General features: G+C 40.8%; 1 protein-coding gene across 8 annotated transcripts in view; it reads right to left on the minus strand.

The window, feature by feature from the left end:
- Positions 1-22,510, minus strand: part of MASP1 (mannan binding lectin serine peptidase 1) — a 65,945-nt gene extending 43,435 nt beyond the window's left edge. For 2 of the 8 annotated variants that reach the window (XM_016136284.2, XM_016136292.2), the window contains exons 1-2: positions 22,172-22,510; positions 16,294-16,525 (exon numbers count right to left, since the gene is read on the minus strand). In XM_016136284.2, coding sequence (XP_015991770.2) covers positions 16,294-16,525; positions 22,172-22,176 — 237 coding nt within the window. In that variant the 5' untranslated portion in view covers positions 22,177-22,510. Of the gene's footprint in view, positions 1-7,618; positions 7,801-16,293; positions 16,537-16,632; positions 16,803-17,693; positions 17,770-20,371; positions 22,095-22,171 lie in introns of those variants that run through there. The other 6 variants (XM_016136285.2, XM_016136286.2, XM_016136288.2 and 3 more) reach the window with 6 other exon arrangements.
- Positions 22,511-25,914: the final 3,404 nt, after the last annotated feature.

Consider the following 25,914-nt stretch of genomic DNA (forward strand, 5'->3'; position numbering starts at 1 on the left):
TAATCCACAACCCCCGAGGCAGCAGAAGACAGTAGCCGGGCATGACTAATAGTCACACTGTTCCGACCTTTGGCAGGCTGAGGATAACATCTTGACTTGAGTTATGTTTCAACTCCTAAGCCCTAAGGTGAGATAAGTCCCTGGCTACTTTCTTATGAGACCAGACAGAGGGATTTCAGAATAGACCTCAGAGCTGTCCTCAAAATCTGATAAAATAGTTCATGACCCTTATCTCACCTCTGGCCAATCAGCTCTCAAAATGACCCACAAAACCCTAACCCAAAGTGTCTGTGATTTTGCCCTATGTAATCTGTAGCCTACATGCCATCAGGGTGCCAGGTCTTAAGAGCACTAGCACACCTGTGCCTCCAGGCTTGGTTCCATTTCTTTAAATAAACCTCTATTCTCTTTTCTGCAGACTCCTGTTTGTGTCTCTTTTGGTTTTGATGCACACAGGCAAATGGACCCCTTGATTTCAGTAACATCAGCTAGACAAAAGGGCATCAAAGAATCTTAAGGGCATTGTCCCATAGCACCCTGACGTGCTCTCCAAATTAGAGAGATGCCTATTTTGAAAACAACTGTGGGTGTTGTTTTGTCTACTGGAATGGACTATATGCTGATATAACACACACACACACACACACACACACACACACACACACACACACACAATTTTAAGGGAAATGTACCAACCAGCTTGGACTAGAAATAACTGAGGTCATTTAAAATGAAGAGAGGCCTCTAGGCCCCAAATTTCAATGCACGGGAAGTAGGTGGTGAAGGGAACCAAAATTTTGCCACCCTAAATTTGCTTTTTGATATGAATTTTAAGCTGTTTATTAGGAAACAAGACTCAGTAAGAAACTTTGAGCATCTCCCAATTTCCTACCAGAGATTCAGACAGAGAAACCTGCTTTTTAGGAAGGGAGCCTGGGCTTAACCACCCTAAGGATTTTTACCCTAGCATTACCCAGGAAGACTTCAAGCCTATTAGCTAGATACCTCGCATCTCATTGTTTCTGAGTTTCCTAGCAAGAATGTTCCTGTAGTGTATGTTCTGCTCTTCTTCAACTACTAATCACTCATTCTCACTTCTGCAATCTAATAGCCTTTCCCCTGTTTTCTTTGTCCAAAAATGTCTTATATATCTAATGTTGTTTCACTGTTTTTGGAATTTTCATGCTTATGTGAATTCCCTATGTGCATGTATTAAAACTTTGATCTTCTCCTGTAAATCTGTCTCTGTTAATTTGATTATTAGTCCAGCTAGGCGAACATAGAAGGTGAGAGGGAAGGTATTAACTTTTCTTAGCTCTCACAAATTGACAAGCTAACTGGGAGAACTCACTGTCTGAGATACTGCTAACTCCTCCACTACTAAAGCTGGGAGATGATGGACATCATCAGCCAGCAGAGGTGGTAAGCATTTTACTCTATCAGTCTCTTTGATCTCTTATCTGTGGTGTTCAATGAAAGTTAGAAGTGGTGAGAATCTTTTTCTCTCTTCTAAATTTATATTGCCGAGAAAAAATATTTGTGAAGCAAGCTTCTTGGGCCTAGTAATCCTTGAGTTTTTGTTTTTGTTTCCTAATTGATCCTTTCCTCACAGAGATGGTTATTTTTTTTTTCTTCTATGTCTATATCTTTTGTGTTTTTTGTCATAAGAAGGAAATAACCACAGGGATAAAACATGGGCTGGCCTCACAGGCTAAGTTGTTAAGCAATTCTCTTTAGACTGGAGTCTATTCAGAAAAACTTTCCTGAGTCTTTACATAAAAAATAAATGAGATTTTTTTCTTCAATTTTGTTCTATGTCCTAGGGGCTTGGCTTTGTGACCATCAGAGATATTTTCTCTGGTCTCCATCATCTGGAAGGTACACTTACTGTGGCGCACCTGGTGGCCAGTCAAATGGACTAGGTTCCAAATGTCTCTGTCTGGCTGTGCCAGCTTCCAAGGGGGTTTGTCATAAGGAGCCCCAGACCATAAGGGGCCTTTGTCATCCAAGCCTTCGTTACTTGTTAGTGCTGGAAAAATCTCATTGCAGTACTGCCTGCCTGGTGCCACAAATTAGCGGGTTTGTGGCTGGAGGCATCTCACATTTGTGGGAGGCCAGAGACACCATATGCATGCCACCATCCTGACCGTCTGTGTAACAAGGGTCTGGACTTTCTCTGACTTTTTTTGAGAGTAAACTTTCAGATCTATGAGGGCTGCATCCTCTTTTTTGGGAAGACTTTTTGTTTCCTTGATTAAGCCGTAAAAAGCCTTATTGGTTTGAGTCACTATAAATCCTACCATCAATGGCCAGATTATGGATGTTTTGAATTAGAAAAACTTCTAAAATGGAAAAGTTTTATGGAGCTCTCATTACAAACAGCTGGTTGTTAGTACCTTTCGAAAGACCAATTTTTTTTAAAAAAAAGGGAGGGGATACAAAGAAATATAACTAGTCTTAAGCCTTTTGAATTTGCTGTTTAGCTTTTTGGGTCTTACAGATGCTAACACAGATATTAAGTTGATTAAGAAGAGAATTAAGAAAAAAGCAGCTGCAGGGTGGCAAAATTTTGCTTCCCTTCTGTGGAAAGGTCTACTTGGCTGCAAACAGGTGCCATTTCTTATGCAAAAGGAGGAATGTCCCATAGGGTGAAAACGAGAATCCAGAGGGCAGCAACAAGAGCCATGAAGAGCAATAGACTGGAGAACCACTCTCAGGGAGCAGAAAGGGGCTCTGATCGAGGAACATTCCTGGTCTGGTAACAGGTACATGGCTGGATTTAAGATTACTACAGAACTGTCATGGTGATATGCCTCCCATTACTCTCATTTTTCAATGGGAATTCTGTTATGGTTATCTTGTGTTCAAATCACCAAGATAAGAAGATGTTGGGTCTGTGAAAAGCAGATGACTTTTCAGATATCTCTGGATCAGGAGAAACTGCACTCTAGGCTTTGCGCCCTTGGTGACTCATCTGCCTCTGGACCTGATTTAAATCATGAGGTCCTAGACTTCAAGCCTGATATATTAATGAGATGAGACCTTTGACGAATGGCACAAAAGTGTATTTTACACATGGGAGGTACATGAATTATTTTGGCCAGAGGGTAGACTATGATATATTGTTTGCAAAATATCTACAAACAATTTCTTTCATTTTTGCACAGAGACCCTTTTACAAAGTGACTTTGCTGCTCATAGACTTGCTTTGTGAATTGCTTTGATAATAAACATGTGATGTTTTAGAAATGGTGAGTCACTTCCAAGGGGGCCTTCTAGCTCTTTTAGGACTCAGAGGGCCTTATGGCTCTTCCTCCTGTAGAATACTGTCCTGAGGCCACCATGTAAAGAAGCCTGTCAGGATTACTGGAGGAAAAAGGCCACATAGTGCAGAAATAAGTCAAACAACTGACAGCCACCACCAAACACCAGACAGGTGACTGAGGCTATTTTGGATTTTTCAGATCCGTCAAGACTCTAAATGACTATAGCCATGTGAATGACTTCAGGTAAATTCAGCAAAAGGACCATCCTGCAGAGCCCATTTCAAACTCTCGATCATAGAATTATAAGCAAATAAAATAGATTTTGTTTTAGCTACTAAGTTTTGAAGTAGCGTGTTACACAGCAATAGATATAACTGGTATGGTGAGTAAGGAAATAATTTGGGACAAAGAATAAGACATTTGTGAACTAAAATTTGGAGAATTACAATCTCATGGATTTTGGGGGCTTTGAAAGTTACTTAGTCTAACTCTTATCTTTCTACCACATCCTTACTAAAAACTCATACAACTTTATCTCGATCAGTTGCAGAGATAAGAAACTCACTACTTTTCGAGATTGATCAGGTCATTTTGGATTATCCTTAATTTAGAAAGTTCTTCCTTGGCCTCACATGTGGGACTATAACCTAGGGGAAGATATTACAAGTGTGGAAAAAACTTTTATGAACAATGATATTTATAGCAGATATACACAATAATAAAAAAAACTGAAACAATGTAAATATCCAAGTCTAAGGGAACAGTTAAATTAGCATTAATTTTGTTAAGCGCCCATTAATTATCACAGTAACAGAGATTTTGCAATGATCTGAAAAAGTTCTTAGTAGGTTATACTAAATGAAAAAGCAGGAAAAATTGTATATTCAGTATAACTGCAACTGTGTTAAAAGTATATACTGAACACAAAAAGTAGAAGGAATTAGAGTAAACTGTTAGCCATGGCTAGTGGAACTTTAGGTAAGTTTTCTCCCTGTTCTTAAATATAAAAAGTGTTTTAAAAAGAAACTCAGGCCCAAAGCTACTTTCATCTTCTACTCAATGACATAAAATTATTCAGTTGAGGTCAATAGTCAAAGGGAACACACAGGATGGGCAACTAAACCAGGCTGGTAGTTCAGGGCTGGTTTCTAGTCCTTCCCCTTCTCACAACCAGCTGAGTTTTCCCTTCCTCATGGTAGTGGTACAGGGACTCCTCATCACTCTCACCTCCTCTAATTTTTTTCTACCCCTTGAGTTCAAATTCAACTGGAAAAGATACAAATCTTAATTCCACACAAAAATACAGGAAAAAATAAAATTCTAATAAAACAATCAAGAAACTCGGAATAACTAATATTCACAGATAGCAGTGCATGGCAGGGTGGGTCTCATGTCGGAAGACACCTTTTGCAATTGTCAGGTTCAAGAGGGAGTCATTGGATGGGGTGTGAGTGGCTGCATGAAGGGACACAGACAAGTGTTTTGGTGTGGAGTTCATGAAGACTTTGGGGGGAGAAAGAGGAGAGAGAGAAAACGAGAGAGTAGGGGAGAGACTGAACATTTAAGGATGTTTGTGATAACATCTCTGCCCTTTTTTGGTTTCTCAAGAGAATGAATTGAATTGTGAGTTGCTTTTGATTTTTTTTCTTTTTTAAGTTTTTTGTTTTGGGGTGTAACTTCTTACTGAGACTGGATCATTGGGACCTCATCTTTACATGAGTTGTACATGTGAGTTTTCAACAATTATTAGATATTGAAAAAATTATTTAAACTCTCTGTATTGTCGGTTGAATTGTATTCCCTTACAAGAAGCCTTGGACTTGACTTGATCTAACATGGAAATAGGTCTTTGCCCATGTAATTAAGTTGAGATGACTAGTGTCCTTATAAGAAAAGGGAAACTTGAACACAAAGACACACACAGAGGGAAGTATGAAGACAGAGGCAGAGATTAGAGATATGCTATCACACCCAGAAAATGCCAAACAGTGCTGCCAACCACAAGGAATCAAAACGGGGTAGAAAGTATTCTTCCCTTAAGCCTTTTAGAGGAAGCATGACCCTGTTGACCTTGACTTCAGGCTTCTGGCCTCCATAACTGTGAAATAATAAACTGTTGTTACATGCCACTTGGTTCATGGTAATTTATTATAGTAGCCCTAGGAAACCAATATACTCTGTATATAGGCTTTCTCAGCTGTAAAATAGTGAAAGTAATAGTATTTATATTGCAGGACTATTGTGAACATGACATGTGTTAATATACGTAAACATTTGGAAGGTGCCTGAGATATGGCAATAAATCAGTGAGAAGAACAAGACCACTGAGATCCAGTCAACTAAGATGATACTTTTCTGGACTCCCAGCTAAATGGGGCATGGGTAGTTTCAAATGTTTAAAGAAGAATTAAGAGACTGAAACTGTTCCTGAATATCCTTGTTTCCAGGTTCTACTCCATTTCTAATCTCTCTGAAGCTACCAGGGGACTTCCCTTTTTGTGAGACCCCTATGTCCCAGGCTGATGGAGCAGGAAGAAAGCCTAGAGATCCCTCTCAGCTTAGCCTCCTTGATGGGCAGGTGGCGGGTTAGGTCCCTTTGGCTCACTGCACTTTATAAACTTCTTAACAATCCTGTGAGGTGGGGACACAGAAAGAATATTATCCTTATTTTATGAGAAAGGACCAGAATAATGTAAAGAATCACCAAAAACTTCTATCCACAAGAGAATAGTATGAAGTCCAGGAATCTCTTCACTGTCCTGTGTTTCAAAGGATTTCTCTAGATGTATGAATTAGGCCAATGATTCAGTCAGTGACAGTTCTGAGTCCAGGACTTCTGAGTCACATATGAGTGCTCTGTACTTCTGAGAGGTCACCCTCTCTGTGTCTGTCACCTCCAGAGATTGCCCCAAGGGTTAGCAGTCCAATTTTGCTACTTTATCTAGTTGTCCAAATTGCAGTTAAAGATCATGGAAAAGGAGCAAATTAAAGGTACTGGATGCCAGACAAGAACCTGAGATGAGAAAAAGAGGAAGACGTGTATATGTGTGTGTGTGTGTGCGCTTGTGTGTTTCAGAAGCTCTTAAAAGCCATATAATAAAAATAGCACAGGTGGGTCTGAAACTTAGATTGGCCTCATTTTAGAGGGGCTGGAGATTGATGCTTCATTCCTGGTACAAATCATTTGGCCATAAAAACAATTACAATAACAGCAACAACAATGGCAGTAATAGTTCCTGGTGCTATGTGAAATTTTCCAGTTGGCAAGATATTTTTCACATTTATTTTATTTGCTTCTGATGGTAGTCTTGTAATGAATACGCTTCAGGCAGATACTGTGATTCTGGACCCAGGGAGGTGATATGAGTCTCCAAAGCCAAACATCCTAGGAATAGCAGACCTGAGGCAAAATCTAGGTGTCTTCCAGCCCTGGCTCAGCAATTGGAATCAGATAATCACAGAAGGTCAGACATAAAAAGACATTAAATGCTAACAAGTCTTTCTTCTTTCTTAGATGGGGAAACTGAGGCTCAGAAAAGTGAAGAAACTGGTTCAAACTTACATGCCCATATAACGACAGAGCCAAGATTGGAGCTCAGGTATATTGATAGTCCCAGTACAGTGTTGTTATTTATTTGTTAATTAGAGTAAAAACCTCCCAGCAGAGCTGGGGAGCCCCAGGGTTTTGTTACATGCACTGCTAGATACCATTTACACTGTGGTGGCCTGAGACACAGCTTCCTCACAAGTCCTTAGAGTCTAAGAATCCCACTGCTACAGCAAAGATTGTCCATTTGCAGGGAGGTCTCTGGACAGAAAAGGGAATGGTTTCCAGGCAGCATAAGCTTGGGGAGAAGAAAGAGCTGGCTGGGGAGGGGTCCCTGGGAGCCTGGGAAGGAGGCATCCCGCAGGTGGGAAACTGGCAGTGCCCACCGTCTCAGCCAGTGCAGGGTTGGAGGTAGGGGGTGGGGAGAGCCTGGGAATCCTGCCTGGAAAGGAGGGCCAGGAAGGATTTATACTCTCATTGGCCTCTGAGTGGCTAGGACTCCTCTCCCCATCCCATCAGTGACTTCAGAGCCAGGCTCATTCACATGCAAATTCCCTCAGGGGCTGAGAGGCTGAGCCCCAAATAGTTCAGGAAAATTGCCTAGAACAGGACAAAACAAAGCCTTGCTGTGTTCTTCTGCAGCAGAGGCAGCCTGGCTTGAGGTATGTCACAGTCAAGACTGGAGTGGAAGCAGTGATTAAGTAAGTGCTGGGAGAAGAGAAGGGACCAGAAATGGGCCGGTGTCGCCTGGCAGTTTCCAGGAATGCATGACCCGTCAAGCTCCTTTGGCACTGCCCAAATGTACCTTCTCGTGTCTTCCCATGGACATCCTCTCAGAGAGCTGGGACCGGGACTGGATAGCCTGGGTTCTGGTCGCTGCTCTGCCACCCATATGCCATGCGTCACTCTAACCTCCCCAGGCAGTGAGTGATGTGCTGGAACTGACTGGTGGAGTCGATTGTCAACTTTTCAGGGATTTTTATGACTCTGTTGTTAAACATAGGCATTATAAAGAACTGAATTTTATAAACTTACAATTAAATAATATATATTAAAAACATTATATAAAAATTCATCACTTCCTAATAATTTTAGAATTTACTATTAGCTATGCTCTTGAGGATATTACTGTCCAATACATCTAGGTGCTGAATGGTATGCTGCTGCACATCCCTTCTCCTCCATCCCCCCAAACCACCCCCAACACCCCATCCAGATCCAGTTGTTAATCATTCATAAGCACAGCACTATGTTTAAGCTGAGTTTTCACAAGCATACAAGGTGGATAGTAATTCTGTCCTCTAAGAGCCAAGCAGTCAAGTGAAACATCAGTGTGAAAGCAGCTTGTAAAGTCTGCCATTGCCTGTCAGTATTTAGCAGGGACCCTGCTTCCCAGCCCCACACCCCTCCCCTTGATCAGGCTCCCCTTCCCTGCTCCCCACCATACCTTTCTGTCTTCATCTCCCATCCCTGTCCTTCCTGCTCTAGCCTCACCGACTCCTGCTGTTCTTCAAACACGCCAAGCACTTTCTCACGTTAGGGCCTTGGCACAGACTGCTCTCTCTGGTTGCAATGCTTTTCCCCAGAAAGCCACGCGGCTAGCCTTTTCAACTTCTTCAAGTCTTTTGCCACATGTTACCCTCTCGATGAGGACTACCCTGACCAACATATTTCAATCATAACCCCCACGCCAACTCACAAGGCCCTCTTTACCCTGCTCTATTTTATTTCTTTGCCTATCACCTTACTATTCGCTATATAATTTATTTATGGCTATGTTTAATATTTATTGTCTGTTTCCCTCAGTGCAATATAAGTACCCTACTGGCAGAGATTTCTGTCTGTTTTAATTATTGCTATACCCCAGGCTCTGGTAAATAGTAGGCTTTCAATGAATAAATGTGTTGAATAAATGAATGAATACCTCCCCTTTCCTAACTTTTCTTCTATGAGTACACCACAGTAAATTCAAGCTTTTTGCTAAGGTGTGTCTGAAAGGAGCCTGTGAACACACAAGCACACAGATTTGCACACCAGGTGCACCTACACCCAGGAACACTCTCACCTCACGCCTACCCACACTTGAGCACATTCTCTGTCCTAGCCTTCTGACCTTCCTTCTGTTTTCCATCACCTCGTAGCCTGTGATGTTTGCACTTCCTGCATAAAACGAGCTTTTTATTTTTCTCTCACTTTTCTGAAGCTCATTTTCACTTCTTGGTTCTTCTGAATGAGCTAGAATTGGTGTTTGGGACCCAGTATGAATGGAATGAAAGAATTCCACCAGGGAATACAATTAAAATTCAAGAGAAACCTTTATCCATTTCTCATTTCTCTTTTCCTTCAGGGGCCGAGGCCTGGCCTGTCCACCCCCAAAGAATTAGCAGAGCTGCTGCAGTTGGGAGTCTGCCACAGCCACAGCCTGAAGGTCGAGGGCATGTTCTGAGTAAACACAGAGCTCTGCACAGAATTCGGGGCTGGGGGTCAGAGGAGTCAGTTTGGAGCAGGGCCATGGGATGAATTTATCTCTCAATTATATGGCAGGAGGCAGACTGACCGATGAGGATGAGGGCAGTGGCCTGAAGGTTGCACACCGCCAGGACTGGAAGGGCTTTCAGAAGCCAGCTAGTTCAATTTTCTCACTGGGCAGATGGGGAAACTGAGGACTGGAGAATATCTGTAACTTGCCTAACTCCTCAGCAGAAGTCAGTGGCTGATTTCTAGACCAGAACACTCTCCTTAATGCCTACTACCAGTAGACATGTGCCTTTTTCTGTTCTGCCCCAGGACTGTGCTTACGGCTGGGAAAAAACATACACATGGGCCCTGAACTTATGGGGCTGACAGTCTAGTGTAATGACCTTGAGTTCACCATTAGAACTTGTATACCACAAACAGATAAATTGAGCATTTCCTATCCTTCATAGCTCAGATTCCATTTCCAACTGTTATAATTTTTTTTTCCTCTCAAAACGAGGGTGATGGAGAGAGTTCTTTAACAAAATCTAGGCGACACAGAGACCCTCAAGTTCTTTCCGTTTTACTAAATTTTACTTAACTACCCTGACAGGCAGTGTTGCTTTAGGAGTAATGCATAGCTGGGAAACATATCAAGGTCATTTCCAGGATAAAACTTGTTCTCAGAAAGGCCAATGGAGAAACAACACCACTACGTGGGAGTAAGAAGACCAGGATTGAGATCTGACTTTCTATGGAGACTTAGACAAATCTACTTAAATTCTTCATGCTCAGTTTCTTTTTCTGCAAATTAGGCATAATAGTCCCTGCTCTTCCTATTCCATGAGAATGAAATGAGGCCATGGTTAGAAACTGCCATAAATTTGTGTTACTACTAGGTAAACACACAAGAGGAAATAACTTCCTGCATTTGATCAGCCCTTTCAAAGTACTTTTCCATAAATTGCTTGAAAAAACTGAGTGACATGAGCAAGGTCAAAGATGGCCACGTAGTGGTAGAGTCAGAGTCAATGAGAAAACTGTCCTTCATTAAGCATCCGCTGAAACTAGCAGGCACTTTATTACTCATACTGTTGCCATCATTACCTCTACAATAGTATTTATTATGCTAATTACATATGTGTTGGATGTATATCATTAAAGCATTTATCTCATTTGGCATTCGCAAAAAGCCCATGAGATAGGCATTATTATTACTCCCATTTTACAATAAAAGGTAGAGGCAGGACCTGACCCCAGGCCTGACTGGCTCTAAAACCTGATCTCTGAAACACTGAGCATGATTGTCTTTTGTAGTAGTGTTTCCATGTATAGCCGTTATCTCATTTAAACCCTCCTATAACCTTTGAGGAAAGTACTGTATCATTATAAACTTTTTTTTTGTACTCATGACAAAACTGATGCTTAGGGATATTGAGAAGTTTAGGGAATTGCATTATTGATTTCTTCTTTACTCTTCAAGACTTATCTCAAACATTAACCATTTCCAAAGCCTTTCCTGAACACCCAGAAATGGTCACTCCCAAATGTATCTACTGCCTCATCTCCCTCATGTTATTCACCCAGCTTTAATTTAGTACTTATATACTCATCTCATAACGCATTATAACACCATGAGTTCCTTGAGGGCAGGTACTGTCTTACTCATTTCAGTGGACCCTGTCTTTGGTGTAGTCTCCACTTGTGGTAATTTTTCAATTGGATTCTTTGACTTCATTTCATAGATGGTGGGGAGACATCAAAAGGTATTGAGAGTGGCACACTCAAAGCAATGTTTTAAGACAATCTCTCTGGACACATGTAGAGGGTTAACTGGAAGGGGAGAGACTGACAGCTGGTAGCATTTAACAGAATGTCAAAGAGGTATGCACATTCAATGAGAAAAAGAGAGAGACAGAATAAAAAGTGAATGCAGGTTTTTATTGTCTCCTTTTCCAATGAATCTGCTGTCTAAATGCCTCTTTCAGTAACTATAGATCCTAGGTTCCTTTCTAAGTCCAACTTGACCACTTCATCTGACACTCAACCAATGGAACTATAATTTGTTGTATTTCTGAGAAAAAAAGACAGTTTTCTACAATATTTGTGAGATTGAGTAAATTTGACTATAGATATTTGCCTTGCATTATACTTACTTACATTATATTACACTTAAAAACCTAAGCATCCATAAAATAGAATTCTACTGTCATTTAATGTTTTGAAAAGAAGAAAAGACCAATGTAAATTTTGGTCCCAGTGTGACACTGGCCAATGACTTGCCCTTCCCTGGGCTTCAGTTGTAATGGTGGTGGAGTTGAACCATGATTTCTGAGGTCTTAGATGCATAGAATATTAGAGCTAGATTGACCTTAGAGACTCTCTGGTTCATGTCCCTGTATCTGAGAAAGAAGAAAACAGAGTCCCCTCTAGAAGTAGTCACTTGCCCAATGCTACCTAGTTAGTAGAGAATGACCACAAGAATCCAGGCCTGCCAACTCTCTGGCCAACAACTTTGCTCTGCCCCTTGCCTGCAGCATTAACCAGCTGTGATTTACATGCCTCATCTGTGCACTGTAAGAATCCACACATTGTAGCCACATTCCAAGGAAGCAGATGCTGCCGTGTAGATGTGCATGTGCCTCAAAGACCAAAGACTACGAGAAATCAGGCCGGAGAGAGGAATTTTCATAAAATGAGAGCATCCAGACCACAGCCTTGGGTTTCTGTTTTTCTTCAAGCTACTGCTGTGCAGCATCAGCAGTATGGTCATCATTACCCTGATGGGCTAGGATGGAAGGGTAGACTGTGGTTTTGGGCTGGGCTAGAAAGGGTTCTTGTGAACTGAAGGGGCCTTTAAATATACTTCTAAGCCTGCCAGGGGGATTTAGTCACAGAATGAAAAAGCCTCAAAACCGGGGATGTTATCCCACCAAATGGAAATCAGTGATACTTAAAATTGCTTTAAAAAGGACAGCAGTGCCATGATATGTTTACGAGTTTTCTTTAAATGACATGTCACTAAGCCATCTCCAGCAGACTGTAGGTAGACTCTTATTGGAGTGCTTATGGCTGTGGAACTTTGAGAAGTGGCTATTGTACCATATTATTACTGGTTTCTGGCATTATTCTAACTAGGATAATGAGGGTTTGGTAGGGTCATCTGGAAAGTTCTGGCAAGGAGGATTAGGATTAGAATTCTGGAATTTAAGGGACTTCAGGTATTATCTCATCTCACCCCCTCATGGACCATATGAAAAAACCCTAGAATTTTGAAGAGGGATGTTGACTTATCTGGGGGTGGCATAGCATTCTCATGCTTTATTCAGATGGAAAGGGAAGACTTCCCTCTCATTTGTAGCCAGGAAATACACATATTCTAAGGGCAAAGGGTAGGGGGCAATTAGAAAAAGAGAAAGGGTTTCAACTATATGTGGAAGGCTTCTGGGTTTGGGAGTTCAGAGGCTGGACTGTTAGTCTTGTCTCTGAATTCCAAGCTTCAGTCTCCTCTTCTGTACAATGTGAAATTAAGTATTGTTAAGCTGTAATTCCTGCAAAGTGTGACATTCAGGGCGACTAAGGAGGGTGAGAGAGCAGAGTGAGTTTCAGTGCCACCTTCAACCTGAGCAGTCCCAGTTGGATTTTCTATATCGAGCCTACCAGAAGATTTGATAGAAGAAAATGTTCACTGGAGAGAAAATATTTGAAAAACAATAATAACAGCAACAGTGTGGGACTAGATAAGTCTCTGGAGGGCCTGTAGCCTGACATTCTGCGAGTTCTTGACTCCATGAGGGGAACTCTGCTGGGCACATATGAGCTCCGGTTGTCAGTTGACCAGCACCCAGCATCCTGCAAAGGGAGGACTGCTCAGGCCTCATGGCTGCTGGAACCTCTGCAGAGAAGCTAATGTCGATGCTGGGATGGCATTCTGGAAGGGAGTCAGCTGGGAAAGTACAAGTGGAGAAATATATCTTGCCCTCCTTGCCCAATATGTTAATTACTTCGTCCAAAGATTTTCAAAAAATGTGTCTGAATCAGAGATACAAGTACTGTAGGGCACTTCAGGTAGGCAGCTTGGTCTCTGCATTGCCTCAAGCAGACTGCTATGCCCAGAGGTCATGAGTCTAATTTTGGAGCAGACAGAGTGCTGCTGTAAGATTTTCTTGTCCACGCCAGATCATATGAGAGTCAATGGCAGATATGGGACTAGAACAGGCATTTCCTACATCTCCAGCAAGGCCACAAGACCATGCTGCCCTTTAAAAGGGTCTAGTCCATCTCCTTGGGGTTTCAGGAGGTGTCTTGCCACCCTAGATAGAAAACATGAACCAATTTCCAAAATATTCTTCAACCAGAAAGGTCAAGCTTTGGATAGAAATGTACTCCAGTGTCCTTGATTCAGTGTCAGAAGAGATCTTTAGATTCTATTGTGGCCTTTGAAAAATATCTTGTCATTTTTTTCCACTATAAAATGCAGATGATGTCAGCATCTTAATTTGCCTTGCCAGGAGACTGATTTTTTTTTTCTTTTTTTTTTTGGCAGGGTAGGGTGGGGGGCAAAGAAATGAGTTAAATCCTCTATTGTGTGTTTATCATCTTGATAAAGGACTCCTAACAAGGTCAGACTTGGCATCTGTCTAAATAAGAGAAAAACTTGTGAGAAATAATTGCTCAGTGCATTGCTCATTGGTTATGAGGCCTCAGCTTCCAATGAAAGCAAGTGTTCTCACTGAGAAAATTTCTAGATGCTTGACACATTTGAAAGTAGAGAAGAAAGCTGTTAGGAAATTCACATCTAGATTTGTCTAAATCTATGGAAATTTCTCTTATATTAAGCCAATGTTTGGTCATTTCCTTCTGGTTAAATTCACTCTCCAATGCAAATATTCAAGAATGCCATGGTTTTATGACCAACATTATTAGTTGGGGAAATGAGCTGGGGGATTCTTCTAACCTACTCATAATCTATCTTCTCCTGGAGTTTGGTTTTGGCAGAGGCTAGATTATATCCTGGAAGACATAACTGACCTGTTTGTCAGAAATTTCAGTTTAGGATGATGAACACCTCGGGTCTCAGTGAATAGCCCCTGGCTGGGCCTTGTAATTCTGAGAAGTTGGCTCCATCTCTAATGAATTTATAAAGACTTTATGTCAGTCTAGGTTACCAATCCATATCATCCCTTAGAGGAACCGGTTACATCCCTTCTCATTCTTTATCATCAATCTTTTATTACCATTAACCTTTTCTGTCTTGTGCAATGGCTATTTTTCTAAGTTTATTTTTCCTAGTAAGGGACAAGGTCTTTTGTATTCATAAATTCTCATAGTCTCTAACACAAAACAGTCAAAGAAGGGCAGCATCCCATAGAGTGGTGATTCTCAAAGGGGGAGATTTTGTCCCTCTGGAGACATTGGCAATTTCTGAAATCATTATTTGGTTGTCACAGCAGGAGGGGAAGTGCTATTGGCATCTAGTGAGTAGAAGCCAGGGATGCTGCTAAAAATCCTATGATTATTGAAACAGCTTTCCTCAGCAAAGAATTATCTGGCTCAAAATGTCACTAATGACGAAATTGAAAAACTCTGCCATGAAACCTCAGTTTGGGAAAGTTTTTAGTCATAGGAACTTTATTGCAAATGAGATATTTAATGCAGACCCAACATACCAACATGCAGAGCCAAGCAACACCCAACAATTAAAATGAGTTTAGGCAGGGTAGGGGTTCACAGCTGCACTTACCAGGCCTCCCCATCCTATAGTTTTCTTATAAGCCCCTGAAGAATCTTGGGGCTCAGTGGAACACAGCTTATGTAGCCAAAAAGCATAGGATTGAAAGTCACAAGACATGGATGGGGAACCTTGATTCACTGCTTACTAGCTGTACAAACTTGGATGGGTTGCTTTACCTTTTGGGGTTTGTTTCTTGGCCTATAAAATGGGATAGTAGTATGTGTCTCGTAGGAATTTTTAAAAATGGAATGAGATTATAAGTGTACAACCACCTAGTAAATGCATTACTTTGCTGTTGATCAAACAACGTGGTTAATATAAGGTTAATTCTTATTGAATTACTGACTGTGGAAAAATGAGACTACAATAATACTAAAAACATGCGATGTCTACCCCAGTGGTTTGATGAGAACTTATTCCCGGAAGCCAGAGAAAGTTTAGAAAGTAGATTCTCATATTTTTTGAACCCGATACAACCTTAATAAACTTGGTCTCTCAGAAATACTCCAACTCTGTTTTCTTACTTACATTAAAAAAAGAGAGAGAGAAGAGAAGTACTTCAATCTTTTCAGGCCCACTTTTAAAAAATAGCTTGCCATCTATGGCACTGTTTGTAAGTTCTCTCTAAATTCCAGGGAATACCGTGTTGACATAATAATTCCCTGCTTCTCTTCCATGTTTTTTACATTCATCTCTGTTAATAATCCTTACCCTTGCCTGTACTCTTTGCTGATACAATCCAAACTCCTTAGCATCACATTCAAGGCCCTTCAGAATCTCTCCCCAATCTAACTTTCCAAGCTCAGCTCCTACTGTCTACTACTGCATACCCTACACTTCCCAAATACTTGATCATTACTTAGGGAACTGAACAATGCTTTCTAATGCCTTAAGTTTGGACATACTTTTGGCTGTATCTTAGTCTGATTAATGCTTCTTTGGGGTCTCTGCCCTTTTCTCCTTTTTTTGAATTGAAAGTGATCTTGGAGCAGAGGTTAATAGAAACATTAAAGACTTCGAGAACAGAGAGAAAAAGGGAATATTGTGTTTGTCTCAATTACACTTTGCCAGCCTCAGTTTCCCTCATGGTCCTTTCTAGGTTTATATACACAGCCAGTGCCTAGCATATCTCCCATACCTTCATTCATTGTTGTAACCTTGTGTGTCTCCCTTACTGGGCTGCCACCCTGGGAGAATAAGCACAGTATCGAATTTATCTAGGCTTCTCTAAGTCTCACAGATTCTCCAGTAGAGATCCTGGCCCAATTAGGAAACGTCAAGAGTCTCACCTTCACATAGTCATATTCACAAAGGTAGGAGGATTCCAAGTTGAAGTGCATGAAGTATAGCTTGATCCGAAATCCTTCTGGGACAGTGATATTCCAAGTCACTTTTGAATCACTTGGGTAGGAGTCTGGATAGCCAGGTGACTGGATCTGACCAAACATATTGTTAAGCTCCACAGTGTGAGCCAAAGCCTTCATCAAGGAGAAGCACAGAGTGTGATAGAGTAGGAGACACCTGAAACACATAAATGGATCTACTTAACATTCATGGACACAGGCCCTCACTATTTAACTAAATCAACAGCCAGAAGACCAAGTTCTCAGCATGCCCTTGTCACTAACCTGCTGTTACTACTTTTCCTCTTGAGCCTTGCTTACCCAGTCTGTAATACAGGAAGACATTAACTCATTGATTTCTAAGGTTTCTTCCAGTTGTGCTTTTTTGAAGATGTGATAATAGTATTAAACTTTCCCAGAAAGTATCACATTTGAGACTCTGACATATCATTTTTCTGTTAAAAATGTAAATTTCATAATTAGATAAAAGTCGATGTCATTTCTTCAGCTCAGCTTCATTTAAAAATCGTAAATGCTTGCTTCAGTTTTCTAAAAGGTAATAGTAACATGGTATATTGGGGTGAGATTTATACTCAATGATGAGATTTGCTGTATCTTAAATAAATTTAATGAAATCGATCAGACATAAAAAATTTTGAATTAAGAAAGGATAAGTAAAATATATTTTTTTCCTCTCTTGGTAAGTGTTCTTATAAAAGGACCAAAATCCTACAACTTATTTCCAGCTGTAGGAATCAGAAATAATAGACTATTTAAAGAGTTTCAGAAGGGACAAGAAAAATTCAATAAAACTCATAGACTATGCCCAAAGTAGCTGATGCAATAAAGAGGCAGAACGTCCAAGGCTGGTCAAAATCCTAGTGGTCAATATACACTATGACAGAGATCTAACAGACTTCCCCCACTGCAAGACCCAAGGACCTTGAACTCAAACATCTCAAACCTGGCTCATCAACATCTTCCGTAAGTCCTATTTATTCTGCTTCCTACATTTTAGAAATCCATCTGTTTTTCTCTAGTCAATTAATTTAAATGTTTTTATCTGGGCTATTGTTATTGCATCCTAAGTGATCTCCCTGCCCCCATTATACCATTCAGCAATCTCCCACCAGAGTTTATTTTCTAAATCACAGAGGTGATCGTGCTGCTTCCCTGTGCCAGCGGAGTAAAACACCTGCTCCCGGAATGGCTGATGAGCCCTTTTTGATCTAGTGCTGATCTGCCTGTCCATCTCAGTGCCAGCTGTGCTTGGGCATGTCATCCTGGGAGAATGCCATTCCCATCCATACCTCTGCCTAATTACACATTCCCGGCTCATTTCTTACCTACTTGTCTTATTTCTCCTCCACCATCCAGCTCAAAGCTTCCTAGGCTAGGCAGTATCCTTCATTCCACAGCACCCTGTAGTATATGCTTCCATTAGAGCATGTGGCACACTATACTGCTTTAGAAGTACAACCCATGAAGTTAGATGTATTTGGGTTCAAATCCCATTTCTTCTATTTACTGGTTGTAAAATCTTGAGTAGTCTCTCTAAACTCCAGTTTTCTCATATATAAAATGAGGAGTATAATCTCTAATTATAGGACTCATATGAGCATTCAAGATGATGTATATAAAGGACGTAGTATAAAGGCTGGTATATAATAGATTATGACTGACTCATTGACTGAATAAATGAATGAAAATGGGGCCAGAGTCTTACATAGTCCCAAAAGTCAATGCTAGGAAGTTAAACCAGCATCTTCAGATTAATAGTTATAGCTAATCAGGAAGCTGTTTGTCCCCAACCCTCCTTCCCAAGTAGACAGATGCATATATGTGTATATATGGATACACATGACCTTTTGAGTGTGTAAACACAAAAAGATAACTATGTACATAGATTATCTAGCTGTCTCATATAATATTGGTATAAAAGGTAAATAAATAAATAAATAAGTGCAAAAATTCTAGAAGGATATCACCAGGGTTTTAATAGTGGTTATCAATCTAGCTGTCTCATATAATATTGGTATAAAAGGTAAATAAATAAATAAATGCAAAAGTTCTAGAAGGATATCACCAGGGTTTTAATAGTGGTTTTCACTGAAGTGGGAATATGGGTGTTTTTAATTTTATTTTGTGTATATGAAATGTTCAGATTTATCTAGAAGTACCTATACTATTTTTTCAATAAAAAGAAAAATATTAAGTTATTTAAATTTTTCCAAGGTCCCTACAAATAGCAACATATGAGATGTAACTAAAAAAACAACATGTTTTAATCCAATTGCTGGGGTCGATATTTTTTTAAACCAATTTTTGGAGGGAGGGCCTCAGAGGCAGAGAGAAGGGAAGGCATAAGTCCAAGTTTGCCAGTGAATTTACAGGAAAGCTGAGTTCAGAAATTCTCACTTGCAGGGCCTAGAAAGTTGCACTTTCAAGTGAGGAAATGTACCACTGTCAGCAGGGCAGGGAGCTCTGGTTCAATGCTGCCTCAGAAGAGAAGAGTGCTTATTGTATTGTGGGTCAGAAGGACTAGGTTCAAGTCTGGGCTTTGACTTCATTTATCTGACCCACTGTGGGGAAGCATATAAGGTTTCAGTGTCTTCATCAGTTCAGTAGTGATAACGATGGCTTCCCACAGGACTGTTCTCAGAGCAAAGGAGGATTATAAAGTACTTTGTTAAACCGTCCAGCCCTAGGCAAACATTAGTTATGATTACTCCATCATGATGCTTCCCGAAAAGCAGGGAGGGGTTAGGAGTGTGCTTTGGCTCCCAAACTGGACTTCCCTGCAATAGCGACATCCAGATTATGTAAGGCTGAAAGGTTAACTTTCTCCATGTCTGCTTTTTCCAGACCACATGGAGGAGACTCTGAGCCTCCTAATGTGGGTCTGTCAAGGACTGGCTGCTGACAGCCCTAGGAGGCCCTGGACCATGTGTGGTAGGCAACGCGTCAGCGTCAGCGTGGGAGGAAGTCCTGTGAAGCTTTCTGTTCTATTTTGTTTGCATCTCAAAACCGTCAAACATATGAAACAAATATCTCCTTGCACATAATGGGCTTAAGCATATGCTTGCTTGCTTTAGGGGCTGCAAATCAAAGAATGCAAGTGGCGGCTTTCATTCCCCATCACACTCTCTGAATTTTTTGGCTTCTTATACACCAGGCACCGTCTGTACAATTCCTGACACCTGCTATCTATTCTCCAACTAATCAAAAAAGTTTTACTACATTTGCTTGAAATGTCAAAAGTATTGTATAAAGCTGGGATTTCATAGGCTCTACTATAGGAGCAGGCTATCAGAAATGCATAAAAATGCCTGCATATATCAATGATTATGGAATGAGTAGCACTTTCTATCCTTTCCATTTATTCCCCTCATTTCAACTTACGCTACACCCAGACTGTTTTTGAGTAGAAGAGTTGAAAGGGACTATATAGATCCCTTTGGCAACATCCTTATTTAACAGATGATGAAAAGAATACCCCAAGAGATGACATGTCATGCCCAATACCATATGGTGAATTAGCATCAACAGAAGTAGGGAATAACAAAAGCTCACAAAGGAGGCTGGGTCCTTGCCCATATCATGCCCAGGCATCTGGCCAAAGCAATTAATCCTGTGAAAAATAATTCAAAACCCCATGGCTTTATGTAAAAATTAAAAAGAAAGAAAGAAAGAAAGAAAGAAAGAAAGAAAGAAAGAAAGAAAGAAAGAAAGAAAGAAAGAAAGAAAGACCAGTCCCCAACAGATTCTAGTTTAATTGGTCTGGAGTGAGGTCTAGTCATTGGCAATTTTTAAAGCACTAGGCATGATTGTAATATGCAGAGAGGATTGAGAGCTGCCAGTATAGAATGATACACTTGGTTGAGAGTCTGGTGGAATTATAGTAGAAAAAATCCTGGACTTGGAGCCCAAAGACCTAAGTTTAAGTCTGAGCCTTTTCAAAAACCACCGGTGTGTCTTTGGGCAAGTTAACTGCTTTTATCCTCACTTCTCCATCAATCCTTACCTTATCCAAAATCTGAAGACTAGAGGAGACAATGCCTATAAAAGTGTTTTGCAAATTCCGAACTGCTGTTCTATGTGAGGCAAGACAGTTTAAAGACTTCTAGCGGAGCATTTTCCAATACTTTTGCTATTCAACAGCTGAATTCAATTCCGCCAATATTTATTGAATACCTAATAGGAAACAGACATCATGCTAGGTGCTGTGCATGTGAAGATGAACAAGATGTAGATACTGTACCTTAAGAAACATTCAGTCTTGGAAGAGGAGGTGAACATTTAAACAAGGAAGTATTACAAAGACAAGAAGAGATGTAGCCCCTAAGGACAAGCCCCAAATGACAGAGAAAACACAAAGGAGAGGATGCTCACTTTGGGGATGCTGGCCAGGGAAGAGAAGGTGATGTTTGAGCCCACTGGAATAATCAGGTCCCCCATGTAGAAAATAAGGGGGAGGGTTCTCCTGGACTAAGAAATGATAAATGCCAAGATACAGAACTGTTAATCAGCCATGTAGTGTGGTATGGCTGGAGTATTTGGTAAGGTGAGATTTAAATAGTGACAGATCGATCAAATTGTCATTCTGTGTAGTTGGTATAACTCTCATCTCTTTTAGGATGATGGCAGGTTTAAAATTATAATGGATTAAAAAAAACCAGAATGATCGAATTAACCTTCAAGACCTGATTATCTCTCTGAACCACAGGTAATCTGAGTTCAAAGAGTTAACAGTCTAAAGACCCTCATTGACCCCTGATCCAGGAAAGTTGCTAGGTGACTTTGCAGAAGAGAAACAAATAGAACCCGTTTTTCAATTGAGAAGAAATTAATGGGAAAAGAGGCATTTAGGGACTTAGCATATCCGCAGAGTTTTCTCTTTTTCTTTTTTCTTTCTTTCTTTCTTTCTTTCTTTCTTTCTTTCTTTCTTTCTTTCTTTCTTTCTTTCTTTCTTTCTTTCTTTCTTTTTTTTTGTATTTTTGACAGCATTAACACTTATAAGTAGTAAAAGTAATTATGGTGGTAGGGTTTTGAGACTTGCAGAGGAAAAGTTACAAGGAATGTCCGGTAAGAAGGATCAAGTAACTCTAAGAGTAGGCTGAGGAATAGAAAATGTTGAAAAGCATAAAACATATTAGAATTTAAAGTCCTAGTTTCAGAACTCTAAAGTCTCTTAAAAAAAAGATTGTGGTATCCCTTTAAGAGACATTTGGTGCAACTGATAGCCTGATTCATGCCACCAGCTGCCTCTGATTTCAGTGAGAAATGCAGAAATTTATAGGGAATGGTAAAACAAGAACAGGTTTTTAGTTTTCTAAATAAAGGTTTTAACTGGCCAACTTCTGAAGGTTTAAGAAACCAGAGCTGAGCTGTGGGAAGCTGGTTTCTTTTCCGGTCAGAATAAACACACAAACACATATCTAACTTACAAAGTATTGGGAGAGATAAACCAATGCTCTTTGCAGAGGAAGAAAACAAAAAATAATCCTGTGGGCAACCGGAGGAAAGTCACATTTGCCAGCAGGCAGCACCCTATGCTGGCAGAAGAGAAATGTGAGCCTCAGCAGTATTGGGGCAGGATTTGCACAAAGTCTCTTGTTTCAAGTTGCATGTCTTCGGAGTCCCTGGGAAGGCACCCGGACCTCATCTCCCTTCTAAGAGCCTTTAGGGATCGATGATAACCCCCCCTGCACCACCCGTAGGACACGCAAGTGAGTCTACCGAAAGACAAGGTCAGACCCTTCATGGCTACTTGACATCTGGTCCCCGCAGGAACACCCGTGACCGCTCCTGCCCTGGCACTTACCTCATTTTCCTGCCTTGGGTGCTCCTGGCTGCCTGGCCTTGGTCCTCCCGGCCTGACTTGTCTGTGAGCTGATCCCTGGTGTGGTGTCAGCGATGCCTTATCTTTGTTCTGAGGTCCCTGTGTGTCTCTGGAATTGGCTGGCATTCTCCATTCAGGTCACGCCTTCCCCTGCCTGCAACAGATCCCCTCTCCCCCTCTCTCCCTCTGCCTTTTCCTCTCTCCTTTCTCTCTCTCCTCTGACTCGCACTTACACACACTCAGAGGAACCTGACAGAACGGAATCTGTCTTCTTCCTTAAGAGATCTGCTCCTCCAGTTCCCTCCTTTATTCTGTGTGGTTGGCTCCAGCCTTTGAGAGAAAATAACCAACAGCTCAAATAGGTATTTGTGTCACTGTGTGTGTGCGTGTGTGTGTGTGTGTGTGTGTGTGTGTGTGTGTGTGTGTGTAGAGGGTGGAGGGGGACAAAGTCTAATTTCTCCTCAGTCTCTCTTGCCAGATGGCTATAGTTTTCTGCTCTTTTTCAGGGTACCGGCAAAAAGACACCAATTAAACAGAAACCACCAACCAAGAAGGCAATTCTAACATCTACATTGGGAAAGAAAACAGATCCTAACCCCAAAGCCTCAGTCTGTGGGCAAATACTGCAGGTTTTCCTGTGAGTAGAGCCATTGGCCCAGAATGTGAGGGAACACCAAGTCCCAGAGTTGGCTAGTTCTTCTTCCCACTTAAACACAGTCCTTGTGCTGCTTATCAACTCAGGGTGTGCAGAGGTCTAATACAGCTAGAGAGGATCCTCCACAGCAAGAAAGCCCTGAACCCCGAGGTGTAGGAAGACCTGGGCTTGAACACACATCTACACCTGGGGTTTGTGGAGAAATAGTGGCAGATCTAAGCTGAGCTGGCTAATAAGAAAAATCACTTCCTCCGCAACATATAATATAAAAACTAGATCTTGCTGAGGATTTTTCTGTGTTCAGGAAGGGGCTAGGCACAAACATCATCTCAATTCCTCCCACAAATTTGTGAGGTTCATACATTAAACTCATTTTACAAATGAGAAAACTGAGGCTCAGAGAGGTTATAGGACTTGCTGAGATTACCCAGCTCTTTGTTACTTCTTACTGCTACCATTACTAGTTAACATTTATTGAGCAATATGTATCAGGCACTGTCCTAGTGATGTGTTAATTTCCTCTAATCATATTTATATCTCACATAGGTGAGCAACAATATTGCCCCCATTTACAGGTGAGAACTCTGCCCAGAGTAGTTAAGTAACTTAACTAAGGTCACACAGCTAGAAAGCAATGAGAGAAAACTCTAAGTTCTTACCTATTATATATTGTAATGTACGTGACAGTTCAAGTACAAACAATAGTCACAGAGAAATTCAATTCGAGGCATTTCGAAAAGAGCATTAGAGTCAGAACTTAATTGTAAGCTTTCCTTTCTCTCCAAGTCAACTGTGTACTTTGGGACCAATACTTAACATCTTCGATCCTGTTTTCTTATCTGGAAAACAGGGTTGATAAGAAGCTTAAGTTATAGTATGCTTGTGGAGTGCTTTTTGGCTGTCCAGTGGTATATCTGAGAGCGATATACCACTCTAAACAAGGGGGAAACACATGCACTCCCAACTCTGCTTTGGCACATTCTGGGGAAAATTGCCTTGCTCCATTATCTCTATTTTAACACTTTCAACGGTTAGCCTTGCCAAGCCTCACATTAGTAAGAGGCTGTGGTTGATAATGTGGGTGCGAGTATATGGGATGAGAGAATATGTTTGTCCTCAGGCACTGTTTCAACAAAATGTTGCTTTGGATTTCATGCAGAATAGAAAAAAAAAACTTTTAAAAATCCCATTAAGAAGACTCACAGGCTCTTCAGACATCAAATAACTCTCGCAAAAACAACATTTTAATGATTTAAGTGTAAATGAATCAGAAACACATGGACTACATCTCTCTTGGAATACACAAGGGTTTTAAAACCAAAGGAGAAAGAACTTGGCGCAAAGCACACTGCACTGTGCAGAGGGCCCTGCCTGTTAAAGATGGTCCTTCTATTCATTCTACAGCTGAGCTGGCCCTCTCCTAATGTACGGCACACACATCCAGGGAAATTCAAGTCATTTGTCCTGGACGTGGAGGGAAGAGCTTGGGAGGGAAAGCCATCAGCTTTTCCTCATAAAGTGTCATAGAGCAATTGAACCTCCTGGAATAATTTCCTGGCCATGTTTTTTTTAAGGCTGCCAATGTTCCATGGGAGACATTTGAAATATGTTCTAAGCCAAAGTTCTGCCAATATACAACAGATCTGATATGTGCTCCCCTGGGAGTTAGCCAAGGCTCTGATGGAATCTGCATGAAAACAAAAATTATGTGGCTCAGGAATGATCTGGGTGGGCTTCAGGGCAGTTTCCCATTAGGTTGGACTACATTGGTGATAGTGTCCTGTGCTTTTGATAAAAGCTTTCTGCCTTGTCATTAATAGATGCGGAAGTGGGAGGAATAGAAGGGAAGTGGTGTGGGAGTAGACTCAATATCAGTAGCTTAACTTGTATGTGACCTTGAGCAGGTCACCTACTTTCTCTGCCAGGGGAAGGGGGAGCAGAGGCGTCAGTTTGCTCTACTGTGAAATCAAGGGATTGGACTCTGTTGAGATCATACATGTGGACGTGAGGGCTGTGGGATAATATTGCAGTGGAGGCGGTCAGATGGGTTACAAATGAGATATAAAGAGGGTTAAGGAGTCAGTCCAGAGTGGCCCTCTAATCTTGACATTGGATTTATCTGTTGTCACAATAGCATTCTGTTACTCAAGATTCAAACATAGGTATTCAGAAAAATAATTTTTAAAAAGATTTGACTGGTTTTTAAATTTTTTTACAAAAATGTTTAAAATATACATACAAGGAACTGATGGTATATCATTTAAGATTGTAAAAGTATAGAATGACATGTGGGCTCAGTACCCTCAGGTTATAGTCAGGGGGAGAGATCAGAAAACCACTATAAAGAGTAAATGCCACAGCATTCCTACCACTGGAAAGAGCTTAGTTTACATGTTCTATGGAACTATTTATTATATGCAGCTCCTTAGTCGGGACCTTCTGGAATTCCATGAATGTGTTAGAGAATGTAAGGAATTTGGGAAATGGGTTTTTGTTGGCAAAGTCTGAAATTCAGGCTTCCTATAGAATATCTAAGATATTGATAAATAGCCCCAAAGATCGAAGCTTAGAATTAAATTTTGGGTTATTCAACACATTGACTGACAGTATGCCGAAAGCCATTGCTTCAGAATCTATCAGATTATCAGAATAATATGGGAAATTTAAAAAGTACCAATTCCTGAACTAGATCTCAGATTCAAATTTAATGAATCTAGGCTGGGTTTCCTGAATTGGTAATTTTAAAACCTCCCATGGCATGATTTTGCCATTTGGGTACATATAACATAATGGTGTTATCTTATAATTTATGTCATTTTAGATGTGATAAAATATCCTTACCATCTGCTAGATACTTCCATATACATTATTACATGTAATAGTCACATCTTTTTACAGATGATGATACCAGTTTCAAGAGACTAAGTGTGCCAGCAAGCAGACGATCAATAACTAGAGCCCAGGGCCTTTTGATCACAAATCCAGGACACTTTGCCCTCATCTGAAGACTGGTTGGTGATCTTGCTTGTGGATGTTGAACAACTGTGAGCCATGCTGTCATGTGACTGCA

This window comes from Rousettus aegyptiacus, unplaced genomic scaffold, assembly GCF_014176215.1.
Source record: "Rousettus aegyptiacus isolate mRouAeg1 unplaced genomic scaffold, mRouAeg1.p scaffold_m13_p_4, whole genome shotgun sequence".
Lineage (NCBI taxonomy): Eukaryota > Metazoa > Chordata > Mammalia > Chiroptera > Pteropodidae > Rousettus > Rousettus aegyptiacus.